Source organism: Ostrea edulis, chromosome 6, assembly GCF_947568905.1.
Source record: "Ostrea edulis chromosome 6, xbOstEdul1.1, whole genome shotgun sequence".
In the NCBI taxonomy this organism is placed as follows: Eukaryota; Metazoa; Mollusca; class Bivalvia; order Ostreida; family Ostreidae; genus Ostrea; species Ostrea edulis.
In genome coordinates, this window is record NC_079169.1 from 87,481,218 (window position 1) to 87,494,530 (window position 13,313).

Below are 13,313 nucleotides of genomic sequence, written 5' to 3' on the forward strand. Positions count from 1 at the left end.
AGTATATTTATTGTATTTCCATGTCCAGTTTGACCCTTGATCTTTAACCATGTGACCCCAAAATCAATAGGGGTCATCTTCTCCTGAAGATGTGCCAGTGTACCAAGTTTGATGTCTGTCAAGCAAAGGGTTCTCAAGATATTGAGCGGACAGTATATTCTAATGCCCTGTTTGACCCTTGACCTTTGACCATGTGAACTCAAAATCAATAGGGGTCATTTTCTCCTGAAGTTATACCAGCGTATCTAGTTTGATGTCTGTCAAGCAAAGGGTTCTCAAGATATTGAACGGACAGTATATTCCTATGTCCAGTTTGACCCTTGACCTTTGACCATGTGATCTCAAAATCAATAAGGGTAATTTTTTTCTGAAGATGTACTGGTGTATCAAGTTTGATGTCTGTCAAGCAAAGGGTTCTCTGGACATTGAATGGTCAGTATATTCCTATTCCCAGTTTGACCCTTGACCTTTGACCATGTGACATCAAAATCAATAGGGGTCATCTACTCCTTAGGATGTACCAGTGTGTTAAGTTTGATGTTTTTCAAGCAAAGGGTTCTCAAGATATTGAGCGGACAATATATTCCTATATCCAGAGTAGATTGACCCTTGACCTTTTGATCTGAAAAACAATAGGGGTCTTTTTCTACTCATAACCAACCCATATATGAAATATCATTATCATCAAGTGAATGGTTCTCAAGATATTGAGCGGACAACATGTGGTCTACCGACCAACCGACCGACAGGTGCAAACCAATATGCCGCTCTTCTTTAAAGGGGGACATAATTATGGATATTTGGTCTTTTATATGAACCATGTCCATGACTGCGTTTGCGTCTTTGTGTATTTGGAAGAAAGTCCCATCACGTTTACACTTGTTTCTTGTGCCTACCCTGTATACGTTGTCGTTGCATCGCTATGGAAATGCAGTGCCCAGAGTCTTGATCCAGTGAGGCGACTAAATGTGACAGGCCTTCGGATGAGACAGCAAAATCCGAGGCCCCATGCCACAACAGCTGTGACACAATAAAAATTCATCCCTGCTTAAAGGTCAAAGGCGTCGATCAGAGGTCTAAATCATAGGCCCTTCAGCGGCAATTGTGACGTTTCATAGATGTATGAGTGAAAATATACAACAATATACAACTAACTACAACAAAACAAACAAAATGTATCAAGTGACTTTATTTAGTTTGAACAATATTTATTCATAAATGATTTGATACTAGTGTTTACAGTCAATGCCTTGTAATTTAGATTAAGAAACAAGCCAAAATATTTTATATTAATCTCGCTCTCGTTTAATTGTCGCCAGAAGTAGTTTCACACAAGACTGATGACAAAATTATCATGTTTTAATCCATTTTTAAGTTTCATAAGTTCTTGGTTCAATATTCAATATAAAGATCAAAGGTCACCCAATGGAATTTCCAAACGTCTTCACTAACAAGGATAGTTCAAGATTTACGTATAAAAGCTGAATTGTTAACGACAGAAAAAACAAAAACAAAGACATCTAGAGATCCACCTTCTCTTACTCATGTACTGATATAATCAAATATAATAACTCTGCTGCTTGCCTTTAGATATGCTCCCATTTTCAATACGGAACATGGTGTTTTCAACCAACATGACCAGTGACGTTAAAAAGAACGGTATTCTGAGTATTTAATAAATACCCTATCTACAAAGGACAATTAGTTTGAGCCACTGGACACTTTCAAAATACAGGTTCTTCTGTGTAACCTTTCTATCTAGCTACTGTCAACTAGAAAATAGAAATACTGTAGAAAATCTCAAAAAACACAACATTGTTAAGGTCTTAGGATACCCAATATTCTGGACGCATCAAAAGAAGTAGGATTTTGCTATGTTTACGTGGGATCTTTTATTACTAGTATTTGATCAAACAAGGATGTAAATCGGCCATTAAAACATGAAATACACCAATCAAATGCTGCATTTTTCGAAGTTTCCAAATTTTTTGTATTGTTTTCCATTCATGCAATGATTTGTGAATCATGCAAAATATAAAGGTGGTTTCATAGGGAACTTTAAGATTGTAAGAGAAATGTAATGCATATAATGTATTTAACGCATTAATGCAAGGTGAAGATAACGAACAGTGATCAATCTCATAACTCCTACAAGCAATACAAAATAGATAGTTGGAGAAACACGGACCCCTGGACACACCAGAGGTGGGATCAGGTGCCTAGGAGGAGTAAGCATCCCCCTGTCGACCGGTCACACCCGCCGTGAGCCCTATATTCTGATCAGGTAAACGGAGTTATCCGCAGTAAAAATCAATGTGCCAAGAATGGCTTAACAATCGATATGAAACACGTCAGACAGCATTTGACCCAATGCGAGGTTGTATAGAAGAACTAGATCGTTATAACGACCATAGAATTTGCGAAATGCTGACTTCAATCGAGACTGTTGAAACCCCTGTACCATCAACTTGTTTGTCAGTAGCTTACCTCGATTTAAAAACTGACTATAGGCAGAACAAGCTCTTGCATACCGAATCAGTTGATGTGATACTATATGTGAGTCCTATATCCCGATAATAGTGTTTGTCATGATTTAGAGTAATCAATAATATCATTTTAATGAATAGTTCCATAGTGTTTTAACATGTAGATTTGTAGTAAAGTAATATGTGAATAACGCCACTTGGAGATAAGGGTCTACACTGTACAATAGAGCTAATTAAGGGCAATGTTCAACTTTTGTGTTATTCAGAGTGAAATTCTACTCTTCTAGATCTTTTATATTTCTTTCTTATAAGTGTTTTGTCACGTAATCACTTGTTCACTTTTTTTTGAAACGTAACCAAACTCGCTCCCTCGGGTCAAAATTGCCTAGTGGCATATGAAAAGCAATATGGGTCTCAACTCAAAGTCTGGCAGAAGGAATTTCCATTTTGGAAAGCAAACAACTTCACTGTTTGAACAGTGATTAATCTCAACTCCTATAAGGAATACGAAATAGATAGTTGGGCAAACACGGAGACCTGGACATATCAGAGATGGAATCAGGTGCAAAGGAGGAGTAACCATCCCCTGTTGACAGGTCATACTTATCATGATCCCTATATCCTGATCAGGTAAACAATACTTTAAAATATAGTAATGACATTTACTCTTTAATGATAAGTATTTAAAGTTAAGCTGTCACGCTAATTTTGAATACCGTTTGAGGGAATGTTTTATTTCTAACATATGCTATTTTAATTCTACAATCAATTGAAATGTGCCCAGTGTATTTATGAAAAGCTATACATACAGTGTCCTGAAATTAGTCTAACAAAACAATGGCACAGTAGTGACAACAAAACAGCACGGGGTCACTATCCTCATCACAACGGGGGTCACTATCATCATCGGGGAAAAATTACTTCCTTAGTCAAGCAACGATGCATATGGTTTCCACTCCGAGGTGATGAGTTAAAATCTGTATTTACCCTAGATTATGTAAATGACAGGTCAAACAAATTTGTTTCTAAATGCAAGTTTCGATGCTAATATTGTAATGTATTTTTTTTTTTATAAACATGCAGGTATGTTTCACTTAGAAACAATCACATAGCAAGCAAGAAAATAAACTCTTCGTTCACTAATCAAGGGTCCACTGGGGGACATAAATAACAATTGAATATGTATAATATTAACACACATACTGGATGAAGGTGGGCAATAAAGTATAAATATCGTAAAGTCATAAGAATTAGCACATATGAATTATCCGTATCACAAATTCAGAAGAGATATTTAGACATAAAGATTTTCCTAATGTGCATTCTTCTGACCACCCATCAATGATTCGTTAGCCCTCGGAGGTTGCTGAGATCTATCAAAACAATCGCTCCCAGGAAGACAAGCAGTATTATCACACCGCTCGCCCCGATGCTTTTAGACGAAGGACGCGGGTCGTGCGCACTATTCAGTTTCCGGTAGTTAGAGGACAGTGTCTTTTTATCTACTTTTAGGATACTCTGTATCTTTTCTATCTTTAACTTTAGTTCTTCGTCGGTTACATTTTCTCCATGACCCTGACACACGCATGTGCACAGAACATCGGATGACGTCATAGCGTTTTGGGTACTGCGTGTCTGTTCTGTGGGATTACCAACCACACCACCAGCTGTATCTCCGGTAGTGGTGTCACTGGTTTGGGGTTCGACAGTTGGGTGAACTGTAGCAGTTAGAGTGGTTGTGTCTCCATTTCTGGACTCTGTTGTTAACACGCTACTATAAGAAGATCCAACAATAACTCTAGTTACGTCACCAGGAACAGCTGAATCTCCAGATGAAACAAAAGCTGTGGTTGACTTTGTAGTTGAAATTTCGAATGCGCTAAACTCAGTGACTGAACTTTCCGTTGCTGTATATGAATTAGGATCTGTATAGGTATTGGAAATACGCGTGTTAGTTGTTGATGAAAGTGGATACTTCCCAAGGACTGCGAGATAATCTGCTGGAAAGAAGTGGTGTCCTGCAACGAAAGAATAAACGCATAGAATGTCATCTAGTGCAAACAGTTAAATATCGTGCTGTCTAAATATGAGGCAAATGATTAATATTCAAACGTTACTATTATAAACCGTAAGTGAGTAGAATGGGTGTTAGCTCGTACACAAGAAATATTTACCACGTGGATTTGTACAGTTTTGGTTTACTAAATGTCTATCATTAATCCTTAAAGAAGATGATATAATTTCCATTTTATTTTCGATGCTCCAAGTTGACTTGTCTCGCACTGCAGTGTCACATACTGTGGGAACTACCTAGAAGACAATACGCCTTCTCTGTAGACATTTACATCCACTGATGATCGGCTCCACAATGACAGGCACAGAGTTACGACCCCTAAAGAAAACTTCTACATTTGCAGAATATATTTCTAATTGCGGTAAACACAGATCAGAATGCTGTAAAGAGAAGAATTACTGCTCAAACAGTGAGGAGCTGGGTAAAGCCTGTACGTCGCAGATATGTTGCAGTTCTGAATGCAGGAGATGACCACACATCATAACCAAGGGTAGTTTAAAGCATAATTAAATGTTAACTTGTAAATCAGATCGATTCCTTTGAGAGTAATAGTGTAGTGGAGAGTATATAGGGAACGTGTTGACTCTGATGTTTGGCGGGAGGCCTTCAAGTAGATTCTCTTTAGAGCTCTGTACGGACGAGGTTTCGTCTGGGGACGATGGTGGTCGTCGTCGGAACGGCGGATGCCGTTGCTAAAGAGGTGCCAAGCATTTAGAAAGAACCCATGCTAAGCTTCTGGACGAAGCTTCCCTGAACGGCGAGAAGTGTAGCAAACAATATAGGAAAATTATACTAACTCGCTAGTGACCTAGCTCTTCTGGTGATTTGGTAGAGTCCCTCTCTTGACACTTAGTTGGGTGACCACTACACGTTGCAATGCTGTTAAACTCTAGTACTTTTGATAAATAACAGGAAACTGAATAAACGTTACCCCCCCCCCTCTCTCTCTCTCTCTCTGCACAATTGATGTTGGAGAATTTAAAGATGGAATTGAATGAAAGCTGAAGATAACGGACAGTGATCAAACTCCTTTGAGGAATACAAAATGGAAAGTTGGGCAAACACGGACTCCTGGATATACACGAGGTAGACTCAGGTGTCTAGGAGGAGTAAGCATCCCCTGCCGATCGGCAACACCCGTCCTGAGCCCTATATATTAATCAGGCAAACTGAGTAATTCGTAATCAAAATCAGTGTGTCAAGAATAGCCTAACAATTGGTTTGAAACACATCAGACAGCATTTGACCCAAAGGTGTGCTGTATTGGCAAACTAGATCCAGGGGTCCGTGTTTGCCCAACTATCTATTTTGTATTGCTTATAGGAGTTATGAGATTGATCACTGTTCGTTATCTTCACCTTGCATCATTATAACGACCATAGAATTTGTAATATGCTTACTTGAAACGAGACAGTTGAAACCCCTATAACATCAACTTGTTTGTCAGTAGCCTGCCTCGATTTAAAAACTTCTCATACGAAGAACAAGCTCTTGCGTATCGAATCATTTGAGAGACATAAATACCACACTGTGGTGTCTTTTATTTCGAGGTCACAGGGATACATCGAATTGACATATGAATGGAAATGATTATTGCTGATAGATAAAATGCCGTCGATATATCTAAATATCAATCCATCATTTTCTTTCTGATTACCTCTTTGTAACGAGCTTTATCAACCACGTAAAATATTACTCAGAAGAAATGTGGGGATCACGGTTAAAATAGATCCTCAGTACTCATTGCTTGTCGTAAAAGGCAACTAAATGGAACGGTTCCTCTGATGAGACCGCAAACACCAAGGCCCCGTGTCAAATCAGGTGTGACACGGTAATATTACTCCCTGCTCAACGGCCATAAGTGCCGAACAAAGACCTAAATTTTGTAGCCCTTCACAGGCAATGGTGACGTCTCCATATGACTGAAAAATTCTCGAGCAATATACCACCAACCAACCAACCCTGGTGCAAATTGAAAGATATACATGTATCATGTTATTGATAGTAGTACCAATCAATTCAAAATATTGAGGGGACTATATCTTCCTATGTCCAGAGTGGATTAGCCCTTGACTATATGACCTCAGAATCAATAGTATTTCTTAAGATGTAACAGTGTACCAAATTTGGTGTAAATCAAGCACATTCTCAAAATATAGAGGACACCATATATTACTACGTCCAATTTGACCCTTGACCTTTGACCATGAGATCCCAAAATCGATAGAATTCTTCTACTCTTTACGATGTACCAGTGTACCAAGTTTGATGTCTGTCAATGAAAAATTGATCAAGATATTGTGCGGATATTTTCCTGTGTTTAGAGTGGATTGACCCTTGACCGTCGATCATTGGACCTCAAAATCAGTAGGAACCAACTACTTCTTAAGATGTACTAGTGTACCAAGTTTGATGTCTGTTAAGCAAAGGGTTCTTAAGATTTGATTGGACAAGACTTGGTCTACAGATCAACCAAATGACAGTTGCCAAAACAAATATGCCTCCTGTTTTTAAAAGGGGTCATAAAGATGCAAGAACTAAGTTATAATATCAAATGTACATGACAAAGCAGTTTGTATAGTAAATTACATTAATAAGAGAGGTCTAGCACAATAAAAATCGAGGATGCCCCCTCCTTAATTGACAGACCAATGAAGGTATGCGGTTTATAGTGAAATATTTCCGGAAACTAATTGGTGTAACATACGGGTATTGTACTACGATGATTTACAAACCGATCATGATGACTTAGTATGTATCTTCCTCGTAAATGGGATAACATGTTCGATTCTCGATTTCAGTACCGTACTAAATAGTGAAAGTCACGGGTCTTTCAGATATGACCTTCGAAACGAGGGTCCCTTGTTGGCACGATGATGAAGCGTCACTGCTACGGCTTAGGCACCACACTATTACATATCAGTCATCACTTCAGCTAAAGCCAGTAGTGTTTCTAAATGAGTGGTCAATTCTCGAATGGGACGTTAAACACCAGCCAAAACTACTGTCTACCTGGTTGCTGCAAGGTATAAAAAACTGAAGATAAATATTTCACCTGTAGTGGGCGCGCATATGTGTAAATCCAATTCAAAGGAAGTCCAGCTTGGCCATTGATTGGGTACAAACCAAATACAGACAGCTCGTATCAGGGTGGTGTTCCAAACTTCGCCATATTGATAGTCCTGTTAAAAAACCAATGACAGTGTAACAAAAGATCTGAACTCGAAAATAGCGAAGGGACATGTAATCTGTCTCTCTGCCTTATAAAAATCCATCATGTTTTGTCAAAATAACGCACTGAGATTTAGAAGACGATCGTGAGGATTTGAGGTAGCACTTGCGTAGTTAATTAAAGAAACTAATTTTTAAACAATATCCATGTGATATAACTTAGTATGGGGCAATCTTAACTTCATAAAAAGGCACGAAGTGTTCCAAACCCTGTCTATAGTATGAAAGGCGAAGATAACGAACAGTGATCAATTTCATAACTCTTATAAGCAATACAAAATAGAGAGTTGGGCAAACACGGACCCCTGGATATACCAGAGGTGGGATCAGGTGCCTAAGAGGAGTAAGCACTGCCGACCGGTCACACCCGCCGTGAGCCCTATATCTTAATTAGGTAAACGGAGTTATCCGTAGTCAAATTCAGTGTGCCAAGAACGGCCTAACAATCGATATGAAACACGTCAGACACCTTTTGACCTAATGATAGGTTGTATTGGCAAACTAAATCGTTATAACGACTATAGAATTTGCGAAATGCTGACTTTAAACGAGTCTATTGGAACCCATGCACTAGAAATTTGTTTGTCAGTAGCCTGCTTCGATTTAAAAACTGACCATAAGCAGAATAAGCTCTTGCGTATCGAACAGTTGAGATATATAAACACCATATGCAGTTGATAATGGAATATTGCTACATAAATATGAGAAGTTGACGATGGAAAAGCTGAAATCATCCCGTTTGTCATAGAAGCAGAAGTGGACAACTTTGTATTGTCTTTTATTTCGAGTTCACTGGGATATATCGAATCGACATACGAATGAAAATTATTATTGTTAATAGATAGTACGTCGTCGATATATCCAAATGTCGAATTGAAAGCCACGTACAGCAAGGGGTTTTTTCTTCTTACATAGAAGTTTTTGAATAAATTATGATTCTTAGGAATATAAAAATAGGTCAGCTAATAAAGGAGCACAATTCGTGCCCATGGGGATTCCAACAGACTGTTGGAAGACCCGATCATCAAAGACCACGACGATATTGTCAATGAGGAACTCCAGCATATTGTTTTATTTCAAATTCAGAGTACTTGTGCGTGGAATCAGTATATCATATGAAATGATTTAAAATTAACTTTATCAGTTTGATCATTCTCAAAATTCTTATGTAAATTCGGTCACAGATACACAGATACCATCAGAATGTAAAAGAAAAATGAAAATAGTGAAGTTAATTTTTGACCATTATGTATATAACTCGATACTCCCTTCTCCTCTTAAAATCAAACAAGAGTGAACGTTATTTACCATTCTGTTTCCAGTTTGTAAATCAATGTAGGGTGTCCGAGTGTTGTTGTCACAGTCTATAGGGTTATAGAACATGGAGTACGAGGCATTCAACGATGATCCTGGATATAGTCTTGATAATCGGTGCCCATTGGTGTAAAAATACCGGGAAGACACGTTTGCCTTTGACACCTGAAAGACTCTTGACTGTGAAAATCACAAATAAAATGAATGCATGTGTAAATGAAACCTGACTACTGGAATGTCCGGAGCGGTATATGTGGGGACTTGTTAAAGATCGGTAAAGTTGTAGCTGCTAGTAATTTGCCGCTAGTAATAGCTACCATCTACTGGAAACTGGAAGCGATAACTAGTGTTCTCCGGCAACTAGTAATCAGCTACATGTACTTGAAGCGAGAAAACCTAGTTACAAGTATCCAGCTACTTAAAGTGAGAAAACCTAGTTACAAATAACCAGCTACTTAAAGTGAGAAAACCTAGATACAAGTATCCAGCTACTTAAAGTGAGAAAACCTAGCTACAAGTATCCAGCTACTTAAAGTGAGAAAACCTAGCTACAAGTATCCAGCTACTTAAAGTGAGAAAACCTAGCTACAAGTATCCGGCTACTTAAAGTGAGAAAACCTAGCTACAAGTATCCGGCTACTTAAAGTGAGAAAACCTAGCTACAAGTATCCAACAAAGAATGAAGGCTATAAATACTGATCGCGAGCTACAAGAGACAGGTGGTCATTGAATTAATTGGTAATTATCTATCGAGTTTATTTAGATGATGAGGAGTTATCTTCATCTTTCATATTGAAATTTCAAAGAATATTTTTATATTAAAATGAATCCTCGCCATCTAGATAAACCTGACACATAATTGTATTCGATCCCCGGTGTCTTGTAGCAGGTTAAGTAGTTATAACCGTTCTTCCTTGAAGTAACTGGATACTAGTGGTTAGCCTTTCTCACTTAACTAACTGGATACTAGTGGCTAGTCTTTCTCACTTAACTAACTGGATACTTGTGGCTAGCCTTTCTCACTTAAATAGCTGGATACTAATGGCTAGCCTTTCTCACTTAAGTAACTGGATACAAATGGCTAGCCTTTCTCACTTAAGTAACTGGATACAAATGGCTAGCCTTTCTCACTTAAGTAACTGGATACAAATGGCTAGCCTTTCTCACTTAAGTAACTGGATACTAGTGACTAGCGTTTCTCACTTAAGTAAGTGGACACTAGTGGCTAGCCTTTCTGGCTTAAGTAATTGGATACTAGTGGCTAGCATTTTTACCTAAGTGGCTGAGTACTAGTACAGCTGTAGTTAACTTTTAAAGTTTTAAATCGACCGGCTACCAGCAGCAAATTTCCTCTTTTTACGTAGGCAGTTACTAGTATGCAGTTACTAGTAGCTACAACTTCACTGATCCGCTTGTTATGTTCATAATCGAACAAATCTGTCTCCTTTATCCATAAAAAATAGCTGATTCAGTTTATTACAGCATCAAGGGGACCATATGGAAATACTCCGAGCTCATCCTTTCTAGATACACACCAGTAGTTCCCCATTATGTGAAGTGTAGGTTAGCGCATTCATCCCACATGGAATCGTTGTAATGCCTTGAGGTTCCTTCTCTACGTGAATGAAAAAATAAGGTAATCAATGTATGCACTCTCGGAGGAATGTTCTTTCTGATCACCAAAGACTAGAGAGATAGTGTCAATAAGGAACTTCAGCATATTTTTAATTTCAACTTCTGAGTACTTGTGCGTGGAATCCGAGTGGTGTTTAACAAAGTAATTTGGATGACTGATAACTAGATATGAATATTTTCGTTTTTTAATTTTGTTGAGGAAACATGTTAAGGGTGATATAAACTCGATATAAAGGTTTAGTCCACCATACCAAAGTCCAATCAGATCTACATTTGCTGCACTACAAAATCCATATCACTGTAACAAAACAAATCTGGAAAAGTATAAAACAGGAAGTGGAAGAGATTCATGACACCCTGTGATGAAGTTAATTTTCAATTTAGTTAGTTTTTGTGGTGTTGTCTGTAAATAGTTGTTTATGCTTGTAATGTGTTTCCGTAGTGTGAGTGTTGGTCGATAAAGCTATTTTTAGTATGGTCAGTCAGAGTAGCGGCTGTTTGTCAAGCGTGCGGCCACATTTTCATGCTGTCCAGCAGGGATCTTTTCTTGGACAATTCCAGAAGTTAGTATGGGTAATGGGTAGCCAGAGAGACAAACATTTTACTGTGTGGGCATTTGTTTCCTCCAGCCGTGCAGAGGGGATTTAAGAAGCTATCTGGGCCATATTAGGCAGTACTCTAAGCGTTTCAGTAGGTGCTCGGCGTGGGAATCAGAACACGTGAGACCGCACTGTACATGGGTGTTCCACGTGGTGGACTCGGCAATTATTTTGTGGGCCTAGTGTTGGCATTGGTTTGAAGTCGGCGCTACCCAGTATCGTTGTTCAGTGAGAGACCTGTGAGTCTGGGACTGGAAGCGGAGGGGTTGTTCGCGTTGTATGGAGGCCTGGTTGTGCCAAGTGTGACGTGGCGTTAAATTGAATTGTGCTGAGTAGCCAAACTTTCATATTGAGTTTCAGCATATTAACATTTTATCAAAAAGGAATATGAGAAATTTCGTATTTACAAAACATAATTTACTACTGTTTAACCTTATTTGTAGTTAGCGGAATTCGCTACTATTTGAACCATTTTGTAATACATTTATTACTAGTTATATTTTCAGCCTGGAATAACATATTTGTTGTATTGACTATTGAATTGTCTTGACAGTTATACGTTATATTGATTGTCAATATTGCCAGGTTTATTATACCAATTTATATTTTCTTTCTCGGTGAGAGAGAATGGGTGTGTGTATTTGAAAGTGTGATTTCTTTGTTTTTCAAACATCTTAATTTTTCTTATCTTATTGCTAAATAAATTTTCTTTTTATTTAGTCTACGATTTATCATTTTCTCTATTGCCGACACAAAATCCAAAAGAACTTCCATTACACATCCCTTGTTTGTCACCGAGTGTAAAACGGATACAAGTAAGTGTCTGATCTGATTCAATGTAATCCAATTACCAGCAAGGAGATTATACTAATTAACCATCTAGTTTACAAACCAACAATCCTGTATACTGCTACCACGGTACTATCGCCTCCACACTTGTCGTCTGAGCCTGGGCAATGTATGTCGCAATGTAGCCCCGTGTTTGTGCCTAGGGTTGCATGATGACGTAATGACCCACAAAAACATTTATATCCCATCTGTAATAGAAGTAATAACATACCAAATTAATGTCTATAGCTATATTCTATTTCAGATGTCTCTATCAACACTGCTCTCTACGTCAAACTATCTTTATCTCCGGTGTTTGTATATCAATATTAATTGTATTTCTGTTCTCTATTTAAGAAATGAATTCTTGAAAATACATGAGGGCATGAACTGCGGTGCTTTACGCCGGCATATTTCACGAAACGCGTTCGTGCTTCATGAAAAGTATGCTGGCGAGAAGCGTTGTTGTTCATTTGCAAAAATGGAATTTAGTTTTCATATTTACAATTTACATTCGAATTTCATTTCTGTCGGAATATCTCCAGCCGTTAAAATAGTCGTACTACATTTCTGAAGATTCATACGCACATTGTTCACATTCATGACGACAATATTTATAGTAAGATTTCCATTGGTAAAGATATCGAAGGTAAAAACTTTGGGAATGTAAATATATTATTATTAAATCTGTATCAAATATCTATCACAATATCAATGCTATCTCAGCGGTATCCTTTCCAGTATGCTATTAACAATTTACAAAATGTAGACGATTTTTTTTGTCCACTTCAACGTTACACATGGATCAAACGAAGTGCATTACTAGTATATGCGGCTATACAACATCAGATTTCTCAAATGAGTCAAGCTTTAAGAGTCTATTAAACGTAATGTATCATACGTATATTGACATATGTCGATGACATGGAGGTGACAAGATTTTTCGTATATTATTTTTATAACGTCACAATTGAACCATTTTCCGCAATTAAAAACAAAACAAAGCCAGAAGTTTTGAAATATTAGCCACATTTTGATTTTGTTTAGTTATTGAATCATTATTCAGATAGGACAGAGGAAAATGTATATAATCTGGATCTTAGTCAGTAACTCGGTTTATATTTTTCATTGCATTAATTATTGTTG

General features: G+C 37.8%; 1 protein-coding gene across 1 annotated transcript; it reads right to left on the reverse strand.

The window, feature by feature from the left end:
* Positions 1-3,124: 3,124 nt before the first annotated feature.
* LOC125647452 (uncharacterized) lies at positions 3,125-9,229 on the reverse strand. Its single transcript, XM_056142036.1, has 3 exons — positions 9,100-9,229; positions 7,616-7,742; positions 3,125-4,504 (listed from the first exon to the last, which is right to left on the reverse strand). Exons 1-3 carry the CDS (start codon positions 9,172-9,174, stop codon positions 3,825-3,827), a joined length of 882 nt encoding a protein of 293 aa, XP_055998011.1. The 5' UTR covers positions 9,175-9,229; the 3' UTR covers positions 3,125-3,824.
* Positions 9,230-13,313: the final 4,084 nt, after the last annotated feature.

Coding starts and splice junctions, on each gene's coding strand:
- LOC125647452 (XM_056142036.1), bottom strand. CDS start 9,174: ATGTTCTATAACCCTATAGACTGTGACAACAACACTCGGACACCCTAC. Junction 7,743..9,099: donor TACAAACTGGAAACAGAATG/GTAAATAACGTT, acceptor GTTTTTTAACAG/GACTATCAATATGGCGAAGT. Junction 4,505..7,615: donor CATATGCGCGCCCACTACAG/GTGAAATATTTA, acceptor CTTTCGTTGCAG/GACACCACTTCTTTCCAGCA.